The sequence below is a fragment of the Cercospora kikuchii genome (genome assembly GCF_019650295.1).
Source record: "Cercospora kikuchii DNA, contig_00007, whole genome shotgun sequence".
NCBI classification, from domain to species: Eukaryota; Fungi; Ascomycota; class Dothideomycetes; order Mycosphaerellales; family Mycosphaerellaceae; genus Cercospora; species Cercospora kikuchii.
Window position 1 is genome coordinate 2,086,475 of NW_025408588.1, and position 22,116 is coordinate 2,108,590.

The 22,116-nt window shown below is 53.1% G+C and overlaps 10 protein-coding genes across 10 annotated transcripts; 5 read left to right on the forward strand and 5 right to left on the reverse strand.

Moving 5' to 3' along the window:
- Nucleotides 1–20: 20 nt before the first annotated feature.
- CKM354_001090900 (uncharacterized protein) lies at nucleotides 21–883 on the forward strand (the record flags this gene model as incomplete). The annotated part of the gene is made up of 2 exons (XM_044806381.1): nucleotides 21–78; nucleotides 132–883. 2 exons carry the CDS (start codon nucleotides 21–23, stop codon nucleotides 881–883), a joined length of 810 nt encoding a protein of 269 aa, XP_044662316.1.
- Nucleotides 884–1,085: 202 nt separating this feature from the next.
- On the reverse strand, nucleotides 1,086–1,765 carry CKM354_001091000 (uncharacterized protein; the record flags this gene model as incomplete). The annotated part of the gene is made up of 2 exons (XM_044806382.1): nucleotides 1,086–1,525; nucleotides 1,579–1,765. The coding sequence occupies 2 exons, from the start codon at nucleotides 1,763–1,765 to the stop codon at nucleotides 1,086–1,088; spliced, it is 627 nt and encodes a 208-aa protein (XP_044662317.1).
- Nucleotides 1,766–3,600: 1,835 nt separating this feature from the next.
- Nucleotides 3,601–4,713, forward strand: CKM354_001091100 (DNA repair protein RAD14; the record flags this gene model as incomplete). The annotated part of the gene is made up of 1 exon (XM_044806383.1): nucleotides 3,601–4,713. One exon carries the CDS (start codon nucleotides 3,601–3,603, stop codon nucleotides 4,711–4,713), a length of 1,113 nt encoding a protein of 370 aa, XP_044662318.1.
- Nucleotides 4,714–4,849: 136 nt separating this feature from the next.
- CKM354_001091200 (D-lactate dehydrogenase) lies at nucleotides 4,850–6,584 on the reverse strand (the record flags this gene model as incomplete). The annotated part of the gene is made up of 2 exons (XM_044806384.1): nucleotides 4,850–4,882; nucleotides 4,938–6,584. The coding sequence occupies 2 exons, from the start codon at nucleotides 6,582–6,584 to the stop codon at nucleotides 4,850–4,852; spliced, it is 1,680 nt and encodes a 559-aa protein (XP_044662319.1).
- Nucleotides 6,585–6,869: 285 nt separating this feature from the next.
- Nucleotides 6,870–7,799, forward strand: CKM354_001091300 (uncharacterized protein; the record flags this gene model as incomplete). The annotated part of the gene is made up of 2 exons (XM_044806385.1): nucleotides 6,870–7,360; nucleotides 7,415–7,799. The coding sequence occupies 2 exons, from the start codon at nucleotides 6,870–6,872 to the stop codon at nucleotides 7,797–7,799; spliced, it is 876 nt and encodes a 291-aa protein (XP_044662320.1).
- Nucleotides 7,800–8,720: 921 nt separating this feature from the next.
- On the reverse strand, nucleotides 8,721–14,477 carry CKM354_001091400 (uncharacterized protein; the record flags this gene model as incomplete). The annotated part of the gene is made up of 2 exons (XM_044806386.1): nucleotides 8,721–13,964; nucleotides 14,043–14,477. 2 exons carry the CDS (start codon nucleotides 14,475–14,477, stop codon nucleotides 8,721–8,723), a joined length of 5,679 nt encoding a protein of 1,892 aa, XP_044662321.1.
- Nucleotides 14,478–15,003: 526 nt separating this feature from the next.
- On the forward strand, nucleotides 15,004–16,350 carry CKM354_001091500 (endonuclease; the record flags this gene model as incomplete). Its single annotated transcript, XM_044806387.1, has 2 exons — nucleotides 15,004–15,239; nucleotides 15,351–16,350. 2 exons carry the CDS (start codon nucleotides 15,004–15,006, stop codon nucleotides 16,348–16,350), a joined length of 1,236 nt encoding a protein of 411 aa, XP_044662322.1.
- An 889-nt stretch (nucleotides 16,351–17,239) lies between these two features.
- CKM354_001091600 (uncharacterized protein) lies at nucleotides 17,240–18,685 on the forward strand (the record flags this gene model as incomplete). The annotated part of the gene is made up of 1 exon (XM_044806388.1): nucleotides 17,240–18,685. One exon carries the CDS (start codon nucleotides 17,240–17,242, stop codon nucleotides 18,683–18,685), a length of 1,446 nt encoding a protein of 481 aa, XP_044662323.1.
- Nucleotides 18,686–18,832: 147 nt separating this feature from the next.
- Nucleotides 18,833–19,906, reverse strand: CKM354_001091700 (uncharacterized protein; the record flags this gene model as incomplete). The annotated part of the gene is made up of 2 exons (XM_044806389.1): nucleotides 18,833–18,980; nucleotides 19,035–19,906. The coding sequence occupies 2 exons, from the start codon at nucleotides 19,904–19,906 to the stop codon at nucleotides 18,833–18,835; spliced, it is 1,020 nt and encodes a 339-aa protein (XP_044662324.1).
- Nucleotides 19,907–20,655: 749 nt separating this feature from the next.
- On the reverse strand, nucleotides 20,656–21,555 carry CKM354_001091800 (uncharacterized protein; the record flags this gene model as incomplete). Its single annotated transcript, XM_044806390.1, has 1 exon — nucleotides 20,656–21,555. One exon carries the CDS (start codon nucleotides 21,553–21,555, stop codon nucleotides 20,656–20,658), a length of 900 nt encoding a protein of 299 aa, XP_044662325.1.
- Nucleotides 21,556–22,116: the final 561 nt, after the last annotated feature.

A 22,116-nucleotide genomic window follows, 5' to 3' on the forward strand; every position in this document is an offset into this window, starting at 1 on the left:
AAAAGTGACCATATGTGACGATGGGTGCTGAAGCATCAAAGCCGCAAGCCGGCGCAAAAGTGCAGGTCATCGGTGCAGGTACATTCATTTGCCCTTCTTCCCGCGAGCAACATGTCTGAGACATTGATCAGGACTATCACGAACCGGTACTGCTTCCTTCTGCGCTGCTCTCGAGATTCTCCTCAAAGGTCCAGTCTACCATGCCGGAACCCAATGCGTAATCTCAGACGATGAAATCCACATCAAAACCTGGATGGAAGTCCTCGCTCGAACCCCCTACCGATCTCCCGCAGATAAAGAATTCGCGCTCAAGAAGATTGGAGAACGCACAACAGGCTATGTTGCCACAGCAGATACGCCACTCGCACAATTCGTGCCAGAGCTTCTCGAACTCTACCCATATGCGAAAGTAATCTGTACAATCCGCGACCCTGACGCTTGGGCGAAATCGATTTATCAGACCTCTGCAGCAACTTTGCAAGCATTCTTGGGGATCATCATGTTCTGGGTTCCTTGTATGCGGTACTTTCCACGATTTCTTACACTTCTAGCGGATGGAAGGTATGGAGAACTGTATTTGAAACCTGGAGAGCCACAGGAGGTTCTCCGTGGTAGACCTGTGTGGGACAGGCACATTGAGCATTTACGGAAAGTTGTGCCTGAAGAAAGATTGTTCTTTGTTGATATCAGAGATGGTTGGGAGCCGTTGTGTGCGGCATTAGATATGGAGGTGCCAGAAGGTGTGGAGTTTCCTAGAATCAATGATGGTAAGGCGATAGAGCGGCTTGCAAAGGAACAGATACAAAAGGGCTTGCTGAGGTGGGCGTTAGTCCTCGCAGGGTTTGCTGCCGTGGTCGCTATCTTTTTGCAAGCCTTGCAGTAAGGTAGTGGAGCTGATCAAGGCTCACACATGAAATCAGCATGTTCTTGTTCTTGTTTCTTCTTGTGAGTGCCTTGAACAGATGTTGAACGCAACATTAAGCTGACCTAATATGAAAGTCAGGAATTCATAAAGCTACGAGAGCAACAATCAAAATCAAGCTTATTCTCAATCAACGCACCAAGCAATGGCGACCCAAGGGCGACTATTTGCACAGCCTGGCCTCTTTGCGGGCACACTCTGCTTTCTCCTCCTCCCACTCAATCCTGTCTTCTTCGCACTCTCGCAGCTCCTTCTGCCAGTCCCTCTCAAGCTGACCGCAGCTCTTACGGCTCGCTTTCAGGGCGTCCTCGCGACGATCACATTCATCATCCTTGGCTTTCTCAGCGGCTTCAGCCCTGTGGCATTCAGCTTTCTTGGAACCGAGCTCTCGGGTCTTCTGATCGATGCAAGCTCGGTTGCGAGAACGACGACAGTTTCTCAGCTCACGCTCAATGCGGTCTTCCTGGTCGTCGCAGAGGTCTTCAGCCCTTTCGAGAGCACGCTCCTCGCGTTTACATTGGTCGTATTCGCGCTGGAGCTGAGCAGTCGCCCCAGCTGGGCGGCTGGTACATGCGTCAAAGAGAGCCTTCTTCTTTTGGGCATCTGGAGGAAAATGTCAGTCATGGCCATGACATTCTAGTCTGCTGGATAGCGACCTTGCTGGCACTCCTGAAAGTCTTTGAGCTCGTCGGCCTCGTCACGTTTGCATTTGTTGAAGTCGCGCAATCTGCTGGAGCACTGCCGAGCAGTCTGCCTGCTCTCAAGGGCAACTCCATCTGCTGGGGCGGCCAGAGCAGAGGAGCTTACTGCAAAGAGAGCAGCGCTCAGCAGGGAGAACTTCATGTTGGAGTGCAAATGAAGAGAGGCCGGAGGCTCTCGTATAGGCAGATGAGATCTTGGTAGATGGAGCTCAAGTTGCTGGCGTTCGTACTGAGCTCTTTGGGAAGGAGGTGCTGGAAGCCAACTCTTATATAGTGCCGTTCGTCATGATCTCAATATGATTTCCTCTTCTCCAAATCCAAGTCTACAAAGTCGACACCGCATTCAAGCTGGTCATTGATGCCCGCCAAGTTGGAAACAGAGCCATTGGCAGAAGCGGGCCAAGTACGCGTTTCCTCTCACAAAAACATTTGCGCATGGTGTGCCAAATGCTGTGCAGCCTTGGATTCCTTGAGCAGGCGTGAGGAATGGCAGGTTGAGGCGTACATGCACACCACGCTGCAGTAGCAGCCCGCGGAGCACTACCACGACTGCAGCGTGTCGTATGCGTGCGGCGATCGTGCGAAGTGTTGGAGAGCGACAAAGCCAAACCGACTAGACAAGTTAGCTTGTATGTTTGCCTCAAGTTAGTTCGACGACGGGCATCGATTCTGTTCGAGCGCTTGGGGACTGTGCAACTCGACGACAGGGAAGGCTCACATCCACGCCTAGAGCTTCCGCTAGAGTTGTTATTCGACCCTCAGGCTTGCAAAAGCTGATGATAGTGTCGTTCTGAGCATCTAGCCGCTTGAGCTCGGGATCGACCAGCGTGAATGGCGTTAGCGTGTCCAAGCAATGCCCAAGCTGTTCTTTGCATGCTGATCGTGGGCATGGTCGTCACTCCCAGTTTTCGGTACCGTGCGCGCGGAGTCGGCTTGCACCAATGTGCTGGATATGGTTCTACACGTGGCAAAGGTTTAGTGCAAGCGTAATTCAGTGAGAGGCGATGTGCTGATCGCCAAAGGCTTGGAGTCCGTGTACCAGGTTACCTACGAATGTGACCAGTTCTCCAGAGCTGCGTGGTCTCATTCGTAATCTGCGCCGGAATTAGACACATGTCTACAGTCATACGGCCGACAGCAGAAATGCTCCAACGATGATAGCATACACGCCTGGTATTCCTCACTTGGTCCGAGATAGCGCATGGTTCGTGATCCGGGTTGAAGAGGATTGGGGCCGTTCTCTAGATCGGTGGCCCACAAGCGTTCTGCCGAACCAGTGTGAGGTCTTCCTCGTCTACTGTTCTGTCACATTGTTGTGACCGATATTCACGGGGTACATTGCCGTGCTACGTTTGCTGCTTCGGCGATGCGCTTGTTCGTGTCTAGCGTTGGAAAGCTCTCTGGGACCGTCGAAGGCTTGTCGCCATTGATTGAGCACATCGTCATCCTCACGCTGGCATTGCTGGGCTCGACTGGGCAACTCTCTTGGACTTGGCTTTGAGCAGGCGACACTCAAACCGATACATCTCATGAGTGCGCTGACTACGTTGAGATTGAGTGAAAGTCGGATAGCGATGCCATTTCGTTGTGTCCGGTGTGGAGGATGTCGGAAGACGACAGAATGCACGCGAGATGCGTGAAGCGCGACATGAGGTCGCGACTTCACAAGCCACTGCCAAGAACTGACCACGAATGGCGTGAACGTGGGGCAACAAAGTGCTCTCATGCCTCCGCGGAGCTTCGAGTTTCTGCAGGAAAGTCCACGTCTTGAGAAATTGTTCATCGACAAGGAGTCCAAGTTAAGTGTGCTTTGCACGAGCCACGATCTTCAAAGACCGGAGTCGGGTCCGCTTGATCCTAGCTTCATCTTTGTCAGCTAGGCATCATCGCCACTGAGCGGCACTCACACGATCTACTTTGTACATTGTCCATACAGTCCATACAGACTGCACATCGCACTCGCAGCTGCTAGCCACCATGGCCGGTACCGAGCGACCACGAACACCGCCGCGGAAGGCTCATGTAGCCTCGGCGCACTCTCCCATAACTCCAGAGCAAGTCCGTCGTATGGAAGAGTCTCGATTGCGAGCCAAGGCACTTCGAACACAACAGGAAGCACAGAAGAATACATCGACGAGACCTTCCGCTCCCACAACACTTGCAGGACAGAAACGAACGCACGCTGCGATCACACGGGACATACCAGCAACATCTCGCGACGCACGAAATAATGTACCGAACAGCAACAACGGCCTCGCCGCTGCACCAGACGATGGCATTCGAGCTGCTAGGAAGTTTCAAAAATACGTCGAGTACGACTTCAGCAAGATGACAGACACAAAAGGAGGTTTTATGACAGCCGACGATGACCCATACAACAAAGCATTGCACGCACCCGATCCAGACGGGAAGCCCGCGAATATGACATTACGAGAATGGGAGCAGAAACAACTGCAACGTAAACTCCAGACTACAAGATCCGGACCCTATGAGCCCGGCTTGTCAGCTCTTGACGCACGGGACGCAAAGAAATGCAGAGAATGTGGTAGTCTCGAGATCGATTGGAACTGGGATGAGATGCTGAAAACACAAATCTGCCACACATGCAAAGACAAATATCCAGAGAAATACAGTCTCTTGACGAAAACGGAGGCGAAGGAAGACTACCTCCTCACGGACCCAGAGTTGAAAGACGAAAGTCTTTTACCACACATCAAGAAACCTAACCCGCACAAGAGTACATGGAATGACATGATGTTATACCTCCGATACCAGGTCGAAGAGTACGCTTTCTCGGAGAAGAAGTGGGGCAGTGCGGAAGGGTTGGACGTAGAGTATGAAAGGAGGACAAAAGAGACGAAGGATCGCAAAGAGAAGAAGTTCAGAAACAAGCTGAATGAACTCAAAAAGAGGACACGAGTTGAAGCGTACAAGAAAGCGAGAAGTGGTGGTGGAGGGGAATTCGGCGATACGATAGGGAATGGACAACATGAACATGAATGGGGGCGAAGTGTCGAAGATCCTGAAACGGGCATGACGAAGAAAGCTTGTGTGGAGTGTGGGATGGAGGTCGAAGAATTGGAGTTCTGAGGTCGGGACCGTCTCACCGCTATTGTTTGATTGTAGTCCTATGCGCAAGATACCCCTTTGATGTTTGGATAGAACGAGCGAATACTGGTAGTCCAGAGATTATGTAAATATAGTGTGCGACCGTGCCTGTATTGCTCTATATGTATTTGTACGGATTCATAATACCATTCTGCACACTCAGTCAGTTCACAAGCTCGATCAGATATAATTATGTGGTAACTCACCGGGTCGTAAAGCTGCTTTATCTGCTTCATCAGCTTGATCATCGTTTCACTCCTGCTATATCCAATAGCTTCCTTCTTCGCAAGTCCCAACCCATGTTCGGCAGAAATGCTACCATTCCGTTGCTGAATCCATTCAAAGACCCATGGCTCCAGCACCTTCTCGACCTCCTTGTCGTATCTCCTCGTGCATACGTTCAAGTGCAGATTTGAATCACCCATGTGACCGTACCCAATCACATCGATAACCGGCTTGCTGTCGTCTTCGGGATCCATGAGCCCGCTATCCTGGAATCTCTGTCTCGCTTCTGCTACAAGGTCGTATAATTGTGGCAGAGGTATTGACAGATCATACTTGTATACACCTCCCCAGTGCTGTGACGCTTCACTGACACCTTCTCGGCACGCCCAGAGATTTTGCGATTGCGTCTCGTTCTCGGCGAGAATCCCATCTGCTACGATCTCTTCACCCATGACGTGCTCGAGGAAGGCCTCGACCTTTTCGCGATCGTGATCGGCGTTGGATCCGGAAGTTTCGATAAGACAGTAGAATGGGTATTCACCTTCGAGAGGTAGTTTACCACCGGAGGCGCGTGTGTAGATCTGCTGAGAGTTGCCATCCATAAATTCGAACGCAGACAGGATTTCCTGAAGATGTTTCTTGGCCTCCTTGAAAGCGTCTTGCACTTTCTCGTACGACTCTAGACCGAAATATGCCACGTTCACTGCGGGTGATCGTTGTGGTGTCAGTATTGAAACGGCCGTAACAATGCCAATAGTGCCTTCGCCACCAATGAAGAGCTGCTTCAGATCATATCCAGTGTTGTTCTTGCGAAGCTTTCCCAGATCATCCACAATGGTGCCATCAGGTAGCACTGCTTCCAATCCAAGGACGTTCCCGTGCAAGCTGCCATATCGTAGTAATCGCAGGCCTCCAGCGTTAGTCGCAACATTGCCTCCAAGCTGACAAGTTCCCTTGGCACCGAGATCGAGAGGGAAAATGTGCCCACGCTCAGCAAGATGGTTGTCAGCAGCTTCCAGTACGACACCAGCATCAGCAACGAGAATGCCGGAAACATCATCAAAATCCCTGATCTTGTTCATGCGTGCCAAGTTGATCACAATCTCGTCGAAGACAGGTACAGATCCTCCCACGAGTCCAGTGTTTCCACCTTGTGGGTTGACAGCGATCAAGTTATCGTTGCAGTATTTCAGAATCTTGCTGACTTCCTCAGTCGATCCTGGCTTCAATACCAATCTCGTCTGACCCCTATACTTCCTCATCCAATCCGCATTGAATGCTTCTAGATCACTCGTGGAGTCCTGAGTGACGCCGTCAATGATAGCATTGTCTGCTCCTAGCACTTCCTTGAAAAACTTGACGTCGCCTTCGTCGATTTGCTTGAAGCGGGAGTCTCGTTTGATGTTCGGGTATGAATCGGTCGTATACTTGATCTTTTTGGGATCGCTAACACCTGATCGTGACTCGGGAGGATTATGTTCGGCATTGGAGGCAGTCGTGGTTGCTTGCGCGTAGCATCGTATCGACGGCGCTTGGTATACAGCTCGGAGGTGTGCTGGCTGCTGGAAAGCCTTGTTGGCGACTCGGATGCGCCTTAAGGCCGGCAGGCAGCGATTTACAGGAGACATTATCGCGGTACAGTATAGCCACAAGTGAGGCGAGGAGCGGACGGGAGGTGTCGAGACAAATAAAAGAGAGGCAATGTTTTGTGACGTCTTGTTCGGGCAGCTTTCGGAGCAATGCGAGCGCCGTCCCGATGGAGACAGAGCTTCGTGCTTGACGCGCGCCGCCAGTGCCTGGAGCTCTCCGACTGCTGCATCAAACAATCCACCAAACCGCCTTTCCTGATCGACATCATCTGCTTGAACTCAACACATACTGCTCACTGATATCATCCGGATAACGTCGTCAACATGGCATCCGGCTACGACCGCGCCTTGTCCGTCTTCTCGCCCGATGGCCACGTCTTCCAGGTCGAATACGCCCTCGAAGCCGTGAAGCGTGGAACATGCGCCGTAGCAGTCAAGGGCACTGCCAAAGATGACCAAGTCGTCGTCATGGGCTGTGAGAAGAAGTCCGCTCTCAAGCTGCAAGATACCCGCATCACGCCTTCGAAGATCTCCATGGTCGATACCCACGTCTGCTTAGCCTTCGCTGGTCTCAACGCCGATGCACGAATTCTGGTCGACAAGGCACGATTGGAGGCGCAATCACATCGTTTGACAGTGGAGGATCCGGTCACCATCGAATACATCACGAAATACGTCGCCGGTGTGCAGCAGCGATACACGCAGTCGGGAGGTGTGCGGCCGTTTGGCATCAGCACACTCATTGTTGGGTTCGACCCGGGCAGCAAGGATGCACGATTGTACCAGACGGAGCCTTCTGGTATCTACAGCGCATGGTGCGTCCGATCCTCTTGATCATCTGTACCTGCCGTCACTAACCATCACCACAGGAAAGCAAACGCCATCGGCCGCTCTTCAAAAACCGTCCGCGAATTCCTCGAACGCAACCACAAAGACGACATGACTCGCGCCGAGACCATCGAGCTGACGATCAAATCCCTCCTCGAGGTCGTTCAAACCGGGGCAAAGAACATTGAGATCGCCATCATGGCACCAGGGAAGACAGTGGAAATGCTGCCTTCAGAGGAGATCGAGAAGATCGTCGAGAAGATCAACAGCGATAAGGACGCTGCGGCTGAGGCGAACGCCGGGCGGAGAGGAGGTGCCCGACAAGGCGGTGCTGCAGCTGGCGATGCAGCCAGCAGTGCTCAGGGGCCAGAGCAGGTCCTGGCATCGCGACCAGCGGGTGAGGGAAGCGGTGCTCCTCCGGAGTAGGCGCGTTGGATGATGGATATGACAATAGAGCATGCGCACTACAGTGGAGCGAGAGCTTGGCGATGAGTATGTACAATAAGTGCTTCGCTTGAAATCAAGAAGCGGAGGCACCCCGAAATGCATGAGATACCACGAGGCACGTATGTCATCAACGAGATCAAGCACGACGCTTTTCCAGACTCTGGAAGTCTCCACAGATGATCCCCACATAATGGTCCAAAGTCGTCTGATGACTTGTCTAATTGTCTCATCAGCCACAAAGGCGGCTGCAGCTCAAGTACGCAGCCAAAGCATCTCACAACGGAGAATGAATGAAACACGCACCAAGCGATCATTTACCAAACTGTCTTCATTTCGAATGTCTACGGTCCACTTTACAGACCACTGAATGAGTCTCCCTCCTCGCCCCCCTGCGAACTACGCGCGACAACGTTCTGCTACCCGCCGATGATCGTAGCAAAATGCCACTAAGAGTACAGAGTGCAGTGAGGCCTCTCTTCGAACTCCTTCCCGTGACACCACCATGATGCAGAAAACCCTGACGCTTGGGGATATCACACTGAAAAAACAACCTCTCGACCCAAACACCACAAAATCACAAACGCCCCAGAATGAAATAATGTCTTTGCTTGTGGGGTGAACTCCGTCCGAATTAGGCACTTCCAACGTGTGCGTGTCGCCGTACACTGCGCGCTTTGTGTGTTGCTGATACTGTTTGCCCATAGGCCATGCCCGGAAAGAAAATAATGTCTGTGGTGCGGTGTTTTGTATGCTCTTCTGTTGCGTCCTGCGACAGCCACAGGAACAAGATTAGCCATATTGCATGGGGCCACACGACTAGGTCTGATATAGAAGAGCCGGGTCTATAGCATCGTCCATGTCGTGGTACATCAGCTGCTGAGGGTAGTTAGGAAAAGCATGCTATGCGTCTTGCTTCTGCTCTTCAGGCTGATCGGCCATCTCGACCGGCGCGGCTGTCTCTTTGTTGTCGATGTCTTCTGGCGCAGCGGGTGCAGCAGGGGTGGGAATTTCTTTGCTGTCGCGAACATCGGTGGCACTCTCGAGACCTGGTACAGCAAAGCTATCCTCGGTTTCATGCACCAAGTCAGCAAAGACGTTATCCATGTTCGCGCCAGCGCTCTGCTGACTGCCGCCAAAGCCAGGACTATTGATCCCAGCTGTGGTCATGAATCCGGTTGTCGAGGCAGAAGAGACATCTGGCTGCTTAGGGGAGTCGAATATTGCACCAGGCATACCGCTTGGGATCATGCCGTTCCCTCCACGGTTGCCGAAATCAGGACTGGTTCGACTTCCATTGTGGTTATTGCCCGCTGACTGAGACGTGGGCGTACTGAACATGTCGTTCATCCCGAACATCTGAGACCCGAACCCAGAAGGTGGGGGCGAAGGACCGCTGCTGCTATAGCCATGAAACATTGCAGGCGAACCAAGGCGCTGTTGAGGCTGGGTTGTTGCGGGCTGGTACGCGTCGCTCGATGTATTCGGTGCCGCTGATTGTTCTCGCCCCTGGCTTGTCTGCTGCTGCGCTCTCAGAGAGGCCAGGTGACGTTCTTGAGGTGTCTCATAGCCAGGCCCCGGTGCATGCGGAGCTGGCATCGGCATCGAATTCACCTTGGCTTTGAAGGTGTCCAAGTCAGTGGTGAAACTTGAATCGTTCAATTCAAGAACGGCCTTGACTTTCAATAGGCGGTCGCGATTGGCGTGCGGTTCCTGCGCAAGGAACTCGTCGACTATGGGGTGGCCGGCTGTTGTACCCAGAACCTGAATGGCGAGTGCTGTAAGATGCTTGCGAACCTTCTCTGGAGGCACTGGTGTCATCCCAGTGGGATATGGTTGCGCGGAGCTCGAAGATCCCGGCAGTCCAGGTGTCATTGAGCCAGATGGTGATGTGCTGTTCATTGCTGGCTGCAAAGGCATGCCAGGCATCGATTCAGACTGCTTGCGCTTCGCAACGTGTGGCTTCATCTTGTATTGCGTTGGCAGATCATCGGGATTCGTAATACCGAGTTGAGCCATCAGCTTTTGTTGCTTAGTTGGTCGTGGCTTGCGTGTTGAGTGTGAGGCATCAGTCATCGGCGGCGGCTCTGGTGCGACCTTCGCTAGTCTGTGAAGCTGCTGGCGCAGGTAATTTGTCTCATGTGCGAGCAAGATATCCGCGCCCTCGACTTTGCGCAAATAGAACCGCAGGATGCTGACTTCCTCCGGCGTGGGCTCCATGGCTGGCTCGACATAAGGCCGAATGAAGTCTCGGAAGTTCTGGCCGTACTCGCAGATGTTTGACAAGGTCTTCTCTTCCACGGGCTGAAATGGAAGTGTTTCCAGTTCGTCGAACCAGGACTGCAGATCTTCCAATTTAGGTCGGGCCGCATCGCGAGGAATTTTGACTCGCCAATCGCAAATTGGGCAGGTGTACTTGTCATCCTCCTTCACCTTGCCACGGGCAATCTTGAGGCACTTGCCGTGATACCACTCATGGCAAATCTCGCACTCAATCATCATGCCAGCCTCGGACTTTCGGCAGATACAGAAGACATCTCTGCTTGAGGTGCTTCCTTCTGTCACGGGAGCTTCGCCCTCTGCTGGAGATCCTGCCCTTGAAGATGGTTCAACAGGGCCTCGTGGCTTGTCTTCAATGTCGAAGCACGCCTGGTTCCGCAGATCGACAGTGTTCATATGCTGTTGCAGAATGTGCAATGGGGCATTTGCTTTGCCAAAGAGCTTCTTGCCACGTCGCATCCAGTCTTCGTGCCTCTTCGACTCTTTTTCGAGATCGATCGTGCCTTGGGGCTTGCTCTGCAGTTCATCGAGAGCGTCCATGACCTCTTTCATTTCATTGTAGTGCGGTCGCTTTCTGAAGTCCGGATCTTTGCTGCGGTCAACAAGAGAAGCTATTTTATCTTGAATTTCGCGCTGCTTCTTGAGAATCGCATCTACTGCTGCAAGAGTCTCTGGAGTGACCGGTAAAGTTGACGCTTGCCTTGAGAGGGCATCAAGCTGTTGGTAGTGAACTTGCTCGACCGCCATGAGCTCCTTGGCCTTTTGCTCCCACAATTCACCTTGAGCCTTGTGTTCCTTGAAGAAGATTATGTCTGGATTCGTGTCCGGCACTCCGATATCTGCACCCTCAGCGAGGAACTTCTCGATGTCTTTCAAGGTCTGTGTCTGCTGCTGTGTTTCAAGATTCGGCTTCTTTGCCTTCGCGGCATCATTCCAGCGCAAACGCCTCAGCACTTTTTCAATGCTTTCAATCTCGGGCATGTCGACGTGGAATTCCTTGGCGCGCTCGAGCAGCTCCTCAAAATCTTCTGTCTTCTTGGCGAGGATGTTGCCCAGTGCAGCATGCGCATCCTTTTGAAACTCTTCAATATTGCTAGCTCTCTCGCGCAGCGTGACGATCTCTGGGCAGTCGAAGCCAATCTTGTCTGCACTCTCCAGCAAGTTGTAAATGTTAGAGATCTTGCGCAGCTCTTTGTCGCGCTCTTCTTGTTCAGCAGCCTTGGTGCCTTTCCGCCATACTTTCTCGCTCTTGCGACGATTCGTCTGCTTGCGTGTAATGTAGTTCGTGGCTTCTTCGACCCACTCATTGCATTTATCCACGAAGCGTCTCAGATCTGGCAATTGCGGAAGATCGTACTGTATCTTATCACCTTCAGTGAGGAGCGTCCTCAGGTGCTTGAGTGAAGGTCGGGGGCTATCCTCAAGCTCTTTGTCCACCTTGGCAGCCCACAGCTCAGGGATGTTGGCCTTGTCTACGACTTTCTGCACTGTTGATGTGAGTACATCATCGGTCATCCGGTACTGCACAACGTGGTCTCCGTTCTGGCCAGAGTGACGTTCCGTCTCCAATGCATCACAACACTCGTAGCTCCCAGCGTGAAGAAGACACAGCACCTTCTTCGTCTTCATGCAAACGTAGCGTGACAAGTGACAATACGCTTTGCAGAATGTGCAGATGACCTCCTCTTCTTCAACGGAAGCATCGATGGCCTCTGGCTCCTGGGCATAGCGCGGACCAAGATATGGTTCTGTTTGCTGCGTTCCTGCCTCTGCCGCAGGCCCACGCAAGAAATGTTGGCGAGTGGCTAACTCTTCATCCCGCATGCGCTCTAAGGCTGGTGCCAGCCATTTTGATGTCCGGATAGAGTTGTCGCGGGAGGCTGCTGTGAGCAGCATCTCGTCGTGCGAAAAACATGGCTGTTTCCGGTAATCTCGCAGCCTCCTAACGCCCTCCTCGCCAAAAGGCTCCCAGTCGTGAGGCGCAAAGTTGACAGCTTCATTGAAGTTGAATCCTTGGTTGAATCCGGCGTGATATGCACGGGGGAATGTAATGACAAATTCTCCCGCGTGCTGGTCTATCGCATAGACACGAACGCCAGCTCGCCTGAGCTTTTCCGGTCTTGCGAGGGTGACCAGCTGGAAAAGCAGATCAGGCTGTGTTTCAAAAAGTTCAGGGACTTCTTGCTTCATCGCTTCTTCGAACTTGTACGAATCTTCTCCAGGTATACCGTACCATGTCTTGGTTTCGCCAAAATGTTGGTAATTAGCCGAATAGGTATAGTGGTCCTCGTTGTGCCAGCAGAATGTTGAGAAGATCATGCCAACGTAGAGCCAAGGGACAGTCATGCCCGAGACGTCGGACTTGATGTGTCGGAAGAGCGACTCCTTGTCGAGCGGCATGATGTTCAGATTCCAAGGATCCGTAGAGTAGGGATCGCGTGGATGCTTCTCGATCGTTGGGAACCCGCTTCCGTGGGTGGTAGAATGTATATCTGCGCCATACTCCACCTCGGTCGTGTCAGAAATGTCCTCGACAAGTCGCCAAAATTCGCGCTCTATGTCTTCTTCTTCTAGGTGATGCTTGTGCTCATTGAAGGGGCTGAACTGTCTCGGAATAGTGTTGAAATGGTGCATTTTGAACTCGTTGGCCTTTCTCTGGAATCCGGAAAGCGAATACACGTCTCCTTCGTCAAAGCCGTATTCATTCGTCCCGACCAGACATCTCGGACAATGCCACTCGTGCGCTGGGGCTTGCTTGAGCGGAGGCTCGAGGCAGTACATGTGATATGCATCGCCACAACTCTCGCATCTGAGATGCTTATGTCGTTCATCAGGCTTGAGGCAATTCTCACACACTTCTCCAGGGCTATAGTGGCCCCGCTCCCGATTCGCATGCAACTGCTTCATGCCCATGCGAGAGTGGTGCATGTTGCTACCCGCTACCGTCGGCACATCCTTGCGCAGGCGCTTGCTACGACGCTCGAGCGACGAAACCTCATCTGGTGTCAATTCGGAGTGCGGTCGCTTCAAGGCTGCAGTCCCGTTGGGATTGACCGAGAGATGTTGTGGGGTCATGTGTTGCGGCGTGCCCTCCAATGGACGCTGCGGAGTACTACTATTGGAGTGATGCATTCCATTCACGCCGTTCACGGCAGTAAAGCCTCCGGAGGGTGGCGGCGGCGGCGGAGGTTGCGCGCTGTTGACTGGAGTGAAACCTCCCGCGTTTACTGGGGTGAAGCCACCAGTGCTAGGCGGCGCTGGGTGGCTTTGAGGAGGCTGTGGGGTGCCAAAATGAGGAGGACGAGGCGCCTCGTGCGGATGCACAGGATGCATGATCTCGTGGTTGCCCGGGAAAGGAGGGTGTGGACTTTGGCCATTCAGAGACGCATGAAGTGCAGCAGAAGCTTGCATTGTGGGTGCGTGTTCTCCAGTTATCGGTCCATTTGGCCGCTTAACAGGAGATGGTCCCGGCGAGGGCGTGTAAGGTCCGCCGTTCATCATCTCCAATTGTTGGTGCACGCCCGGCTTTGCCAGCCTGAGATATTCCTCGTATGGCAAAAGCCATTTCTGATATGAGTTCTTGAGCGATGTCGACAACGAAGACATGATTTTGCCGCTGTAGCCCAGGTCTCTTCCCACTTCAGCCCATCTCTTGCCCTTGCACACCTGCTCGAAGCCACCCTTCCTCTCGACGGTCTTCTTCAAGCGGTACAGGTCCAGGGGTCGCTTGTCGACACTTGGGAATCGATTGAGATTATGTCCGTTCTGCTTGTGGAATTTGGCAAGCTGGTCCAGATAGTCGTTGTTCACTCGGTTTCCGCCTTCGACCGAGTTCAACTCTTGACGTCGCGTTCGGAAGTGGAAACGCTATTCAAACATCATGTTAGTCAGATTTCAGTGGATGCAATGCGTTACTGTCATTGCGAAGGCAAGGTTGTCGCATACCTCAGTGTTGATAGCGAACGGCGGATTCCAGCTTTCCGGAGGCACGATCTTCACGATGCCGTACTTGCTCCCCTCTGGAGCGATCTTGCGCATATATTCCATCGGGTCACGAAACTCCTCTTCGGTTGGTCGATATATGGGCGCGTTCGGTATATCAAACAGCCGCGACCTCTTCTCCGGATACGGTCGCATATTTGGTTGTCCTCTTCGCTCCACCGTCGATAGGTCCAGCGCCTCGGCACGACGTGCGCTGAGCGGAATGGCATGGTTGTTGCCTGAGGGCGGCCCGTTCAGAGTGCCCGGCACTGCTGGAGCCTTCATCTGCTTCTTTGTCGACGGTCCGGGAGAGTCGGTGGACGGGGCTGCCACTGGCGACGGCCGAGCAGGCGGCATCGCCATGACAGCACCTCCGCCACTGCTGGAAGGCAGCACCATTGCGTCCTCTCCCTATGAATACATTCGGCAAGCAAAAGATCGAAGCACTACTGCTGCGCGGTAGTCCGAGGGATCGTCGCGGGTGTGGAAGGTGTGGGAGGTGGTGGAGAAACGGAACAGCGAAGGTATGCGATGGATCCAAGTCCAAGCCAGAGATGCGGGTAGCAGATCGGCTCGAGCCTTGACTTTCCGGTACACCTCGATCTTTCACATTTGTGGGCGCAACACTGACAGATGTTGGAATACGTCGTAGGCGAGTGTTTGTGGCCTCTCGCGGGCAGATGAGATGTATGTCGCGTGCAAATATCGGCTGTGGAAAGTGAATAGCGTGAGCAGTACAGCGGCGACCCAGATTACTCCTGCACTGACCACTGCCCACGCTTAGCCCAATTAGGCTTAGCAGGCAGACGTGAAGTCGAGCAGATCGCTTGGGTTGCGACTTCAGGAAGAGCGTTACGAGTGACAGACGCCAAATCGACTGAACAAAGCCGCACGTGTCATTCGCCGGCTGCATTGCATTGGTGCGATGGAGAAAGGCATTGCTCCCATTCCCGCCCTTTACGCGTGCTATTTGCTGAGATCCATCGCGCGACACGCTTCGCTGTATATCGGCAGCACGCCAAATCCCCCACGTCGGCTGCGTCAACACAATGGCGAGTCGAAAGGAGGCGCGGTCAGGACTTCCAAAGATTCGTTGCGGCCGTGGGAGATGACATGTCTCGTCACAGGTTTTCCGAGCAAGATTGCCGCACTGCAATTCGAGTGAGTACGATACGATCAGAACCGCCGTCGACCACTTTGCGTGTGCCCAGCTCTCATTTCCATTGTGCATGTCTCCGTCGTCTCTAGGGCGTGTGTTCTAATCTGATATAGATGGGCATGGCAGAATCCACAGTTAACGCGACACATTGCACCGGATTCACGAATCACACAGGCTACAATGACCACACGCATATCGCCCAAGACGGGAAAGGCTCGAAAACGCTCAAAGCGTCCTCGCCTATCTTTGACGGATCGCTTGAGAAATCTACATCTTCTACTGCGGGCGAGAAGTTTTCGGCAATGGCCCCTCAAACTTACCTTCTACTGCGAGGATGTGTTTCGCGTATGGAGCAAACTCATCGAGCAGACAACAGAAAGATTGCCCAGTGGTCTTGAAGTAACCATCGATCAATCTTCAAGTAGTTTCAAGGACTCGAAACACCCAGATGGCGACCATGCTGCAATCGAAGGAATCGGCATACATGGCCTTGTTCTCGATTATGCAAGACGTAAAGGGCATTTGGAGAAGAGCCAAGCTCTTTTAGCTGCCGGCGAACACAGTCTTAAGTGTTCCATCTGCAAAGAACGGTTGCCGTCCAGCGGCGCTGCGACATTGGTCTGTCCCTCCGATGACTGTTCTGCCCTTTCGCATCTGCAGTGTCTAGCCGCCCACTTTCGCCAAAGTCCCCGAGAGGATGAGATTGTTGTTCGCTCAAGCGGACCTTGCCCGTCTTGTCATTCTAAGGCACAGTGGACAGATCTCGTCACGGAGCTGAGCTTGCGAATGCGTGGAGAGAAGGAGATTAAAGCATTATTCAAGCCAGAGCGAGCCAAGAAAGGCACTTCTGCGGCACGCGATGTACTCGATGACGGATCCGAGCAGTCTGAAGTCGAAGAAGACTTACGAGACATTGCGGTGGGAGATGAGTGGCCCAGTGTCGAGGACAGCAGCGATGAAGATGCAGCTTCGGTGCATGTTCATCAACAGGCGTTCAGGAGTGATCCGACGCCAGAGCGAAGACCGTTCAAAAAGACAGTGCAGCCACAGACGCCCCATTCGGAGCCAGTGATTGAAGACAGCGAGTGGGACGAAGCTGAGCTGCTGACATGAGCGCTAGTAGTATCAGTCGCACTTCATATAAAGTGACAGAAACGTGTGAACGATTCACACGCACTCGCGCACTAGTCAACTTGCTCTTACCGTTACACCTCACTGCATTGCCCGCTTCCAGGAAACGCACAAGACATAAATGAAGCTGAGTTGTGAAAAGTTGAAGTTGCCATCTCCGCGTACCAGATTCCAGACGAAAAAGTAAAGTCTTGCGTGAGCCATGGGAGTGCGTCTCAGCTGAGCGATGCCTCAACCATTTTCGTGAGGCACATCCTCACTGGACCCAACACTTCGCCTGCCGTACATTTGCATGCGTGAACGCATTGTTCCTGCAGGGCGGTACAGTGGAGGTGTTATTGGATGCGGCAGTCGGACGCGTCAATGCCCGTGTGCTGGCCCCGAGCATGTGAAAGGAGTGTGGTTACTGCGATCGGGCAGCGGACCGACAATCTGCATGGCGATCACCCGCACAACGGTCTCATCGTGGCAGAGGCGTATCTTGGCTGCGGTGACTGTGATTCGACGTGCACACTCTGCGTGACACCCAACTGATGTGTTGTGCGCTCATCGCGTCCGAAAGGTGGGCACTGCGCGAACGAGAAATGGGATCACCTGCCGATGCTTGGCGCGCCACGCCAGAAGCAATAGACTTCCCGACCGCAGAACAGCAAGCACGACCAGTGCAGAGCCGCGGCGCCAGGTTCGGAGCGTTGTGGGAGGACGCGGGACTGCAGCAGATGGCGGTGGTCGGGTCTGGCAATGACCACACCTCGCTGTCACCAGACTCCACCCTGCCCGAACAAATGCGCCAGCCTTATACTTGACTCCCCCAGCCGTCGCGCGACTCGTGCGAGAGTTCCCATGAGACGCGACGTCAGCCCACGCCAGCATGGCCGACATTGAACCCAGACCTCCGGCGAGAGCGGCCACCACCTCCACCACCGCGGCGAGGAATGCAAGCACCTCAGCAACACCAGCCAATGCTGCGACGATCCGCTCGCGTATACCCCACCGACAGTCCAGCGATGGCCTATCGCCCTCGCCGCGGCCGTCGCTACAGCCTCGACGGCGATCATCCTTGATATCGCTCTCCAGCATTGACGAAGCGACCCGATTCTTCACCGACGACTACATCAACCCTCGGACGAGCAAGAGACGCGCGGATGACGAAGAGAACGAGATGACGAACTGGCACTCCTCTCCGCTAGCGTTTGCACTGCTGCCAGCGCTGGGGGGACTGTTCTTCAACAACGGAAGCGCCTTCGTAACAGATGTGCTGCTGATCGGGCTGGCGGCTATATTCATGAACTGGAGTATACGGCTGCCTTGGGACTGGTACTACTCTGCTCAAACGCTGCGGCGGGATACACTGCCGGACCTCGACGAGGATGACCTTGAGGATGAGACCGCTATCGAGACTGCCTCGTCTGCTGGCGAGTCGCCAAAAGCATCAACGGAACACAAGGAGCCGTCAAGTATACGACAGATCAGCAGGCAAGAAGAAGCTGCTGCTAGTCTTCGCAAGCAAGAGTTGTTGGCTCTGGGCGGCACATTTGTCTTCCCTATGTTGGCTGCCTACCTGCTGCACGTTATTCGTGCGCAGCTTTCCGGGCCGAGCAACGGATTAGTCTCCGACTACAACCTGTCCATCTTCTTACTTGCGGCCGAAATACGTCCAGTACGCCAAATCGTACGCCTGATCACGAATCGCACGCTACACCTTCAGCGAACAGTCACAGGGGTAGACGACCCCTTCGCATCAGCACTTGGCGAGAAGAGCACAATCAACAAGCTTGCCGAGCGAATCACAGATCTAGAGGCTCGACTGTCTGACCACGCCATCGTCCCTCCGACGATGAACATGGCACAAAAGACGGATATCAACGACATGTCGAATGAGATTTCCAAACGTTACGATAATCGTCTAGATAGCCTAGACCGAGCCTTACGACGATATGAGAAACGAACCCTGACGATGGGCATGAACGTGGAGCAACGATTAGGATCATTAGAGACGCGCCTGCAAGAGGCTCTCAGTCTTGCTGCTGTCGCCGCACAGCATTCGCAGAACCCTGGCATAGTTGCGACTGGGCTGTCGACGCTGAGCAGTATCATTGCCTTTCCTCTGAAGATGGCGTACAGCGTTTTCGTTTGGCCATTCTTGGCAACAGAGCAATTGTACAACAAGACCAGATCGATACTGCTTGGTCCCGCTGCACCTCGCTCTCCCAGACGCAAAGGTAGTCGCACCGAGGCCCGCGGGAGAGAGGATAGTCGGTCGCGTGAGAAGCATACAGCGCGAAAATTGTCTCGCGAAGCCAGGCGTGGCCAATAGCATCACGCTGAGCATCGATGGAACGACCTGATTTATGGTGGACGTGAAAACTCAGCAGCAAGCATTGATACCCCTGGTTGGAATTCGCAGTCACTGCAATATTGACGTATGTATTCGAAGTATTAGCCCTGTAATTCTTGTCCTATCCTACAACCCGTCATCGGGTGTCCAGACGCCTCGCATCCATCTTGTATCGAGGTCACTGCCTTCTTCGTAGAATCTGAGATCAGTACTCAGTCGAATCCTGCCCGCGGGGTCATCGTTCTTGATGGCTCCATGGATCATGTAAGGGTTGCTGTCGTAGCATATTAGCACATGTTCGTGACCACTGTGCAACGATCAAACTTACTGAAACACCACATCCCCAGCTTCATAATTCGCCACGATCCACCTTCTCGCCCTCCTCTCCCCACCATGTCTCCCATCTTCAATCTCCCTTGTCAACTTCGCCGCGTCATGCGAGAGCTGCCCATCCCTCATCATGTTCTGATTAAACCCATTAATCCTCTCCTCCTTCGTGAATGACTCCGCTCGTTTGGTGAAATCTGCTTCCATCGCGAGTCCAATATCTGTGCTATTCTCCAAATACATCAATCCTCCCCCCGTGGGCGAGCAGTCACCGATCGGAACCCAAGCAGTCAAGAACTCAGCTTCACCCGCTCGGAGGAAGATCTTATCGTAGTGGATTCCAGTACTGAAACCGTTGGGGACATTATGTCGTAGTAGAGTTCGGGTAACAAGGACATCTTTCTTCCAGCCCATGAAATCTCGAACAAATTGGCGAAGTTTGGGATGTTCGAGAAAAGCTTTGTAGATCGGATGAGTGTGAGCTGACACTAATTTGTCGACTTTGAGTCGATCTTCTGGCAGGTCTCTTCCGCCTACGCCGTGCTGTGCTATGGGGTCCTGGGTGTCGTCGAAGATTCCTTCGCGGGGTGATGTGCCTGGTTTCAGAATGCCAGTGGGTTGCATGTGTGAAAAGTAGGCTTCCCGCATGTCGAGAACATCTTCACGAGGCATGACGCCTTTTACGAAGATGTAGCCGTCTTGTTCGAAGCGTTGACGCATCTCTTCGACTGGGGTATCGATTGTGGTTTCTCGCATCCAGGCGACGGAGTTATGATCGAGGAAGTCTCCATAGTTTGATCGAAGCTTTGGTAGGCTATTTGGCTCGTACACTAATTGGTGTGCAGGCACTGGAGTTGTTTGTAATGTAGCCATGGTGCTAATAAGGGATTGAGATCAATTCGTGAAGAGAAGGTAAGACTGTGAAGCGCATGCAACTTATAGGCATGCTCGTCGGTTGCAGTCAATCGGCCCTGTGGCAATCTTGACCTGCGGACGGCATGCACGAATGCAGACTGCCGCTGCTAGCTTTGTCCCTGGTGCATTCCTGCTTCTGTGGACAGCATGTGGAAAGTGGTCAGGGCCGTGATCCTGTCGGGCAAATTGTGGCCGGTGTTACTCAGTCCTAGACCGTGAGCCCAATCACAGCATATGTTAATAAAACGGCACACCAGTGCGGCTCCAGAAACAGAGGAACTCATGCACTCCATGTTGTGGAGATAGTGCTCCTACAGCAATTTGCGGCGGTTTCGGCATCTTTTGGAGCTGGTAAGGCAAGTTACCCCGCGGTCGCTACTAGGAGTAGTGACGGAACGGGGTCATGGAGAGAGAAGCCAGTTCTTGAATTGGAAAGCCAGTCCCAGACCCCGCACAATCCACCCTCCCGTGTGGGGACAGTCCAGAAATTCTCCAAGGCTTCGTGCTATCAAGCCTGATCGTTTACCATAAATCGAGACAAAGTGCTCTGTGGATGACCGGGATGTGGTGTAGTAAAGCCCGAAAGGTTGTCGCATCAAAGCCTCGCCAGATCGAATTGGCAGATTGCTCGATCGTCGACGAAAATTTTGTCCGCAAAGGTCGATGACGACTTCAAGGACTTGATGGAAATTTGTGTCGAGACGCGTTTATACACTGAAATCCCGAAACGGAGAGCCCTTGACCTTCATGCTGGAGTCAAACTTAACACCTTCGTCTTTGAGCAGCTGGTGCTTTTCGTGAGCGTATTTCCCACTCTCTCCCCATCCACCACACTTGAAGCCGCCGATCGTGCGGTCAGCAGCAAGGATTCTGTGGCAAGGCACTTCAGGCGCAAATGGATTATTCTTGATCGCACTTCCCACTGCGCGAGCACAGGTCTTCGAATGCTTGTCGTTCAGATAATCTGACATGGCTCCATATGTTGACCAGCGGCCGCGTGGAATCTCAGTCAACATGGTTAAGATCTTCTTTTTGAACGCAGTCAAGTCTGATCCTTGGATGCGCTTGACTTGGACAGACATATCGTAATCCTCTCCAGCCTTGACTTTTGCTTCCTGCAACTCCTCGTCGCTGATTTCTGCTTTCGTGTTGCGCATAGGGCTCGATACCGGGAGGAAGTAAGATGAGACCGTCGGATCAGTGCTCTTGTTCTTGCTCTTCTTAGCCGGCTGTTTCACAGTCGCGTCCGCATCATTGGAGGTATTGTCTGCGGCCTTTCGTTTCTTGCTCTGCTTCCCGCGTAACTGTAGGCTGTGCTCGTCTAGCTCGACCAGATTTGCACCACCTTGAGCTATCTTCTCGGCAAGTTCAATTGCAGTCCCTAGCTGCTCTTCGGACATGTGTTTGTAGGCCGGTGACTTGAGCACTTCGGTCCATGGCTTGTCCACACCGACAGCATTGTCCAGCACGATTCGCGCAAAGCAATGATCTAGGAAGACGGGCCAAGTGGGCTGGGATTCGTCTCGTGCTTTGGCTAACGCTGGAAGGTACTCTTTGTAGAGATAATTCCAGCGCTCTTGCAGCTGTGTTTTGCTTTCACCTGCCATCGGAGGCCTATGTCATATCTATGCAATTTCCTTGAAGTCAACAATGATGTTTACAAGACGATAAGACGATGCAGCATTGGGAGTCGCAGTGGTCTGACGCGTCCCGAAGATCTGGGTTGTCCTGGCAGAAGATTCGCGCTAAGACGCGAGCACGGACGTTTTCGCAGCAGGGTGTCCGAACTTCACACCCATCCTTCTCCCAAGGCCCAGTCTCCAACACTGTTTACAAAGTGCCGCAATGTACATCTGGTGTTTTACAGGAGTCGCCGCGGCGAACGGGAGAGGGATGCTGACAAGCATGGCCGTAGAGTGATGAGGACCTCGTTCACTTTTCAGTCCTCTTAGGAGAAAGCACCAGACTCAACGGCTGTGTGGACGGCAGGACAGCGAAAGGCCTCTGGTAGTAAGTGGCAGCAGTTCGGTGTCTTTCATGCGATGATCGACTCAGGTGAGCGCGCTTAGCTTCCATGTGTAGACACCCTTAGCCGGCGGCAGATTACTGTGCCAGCAGGCCCAGCACTCGGGAGCACGCTGTGGTGGTGATTTCTAGGATTGATGCAC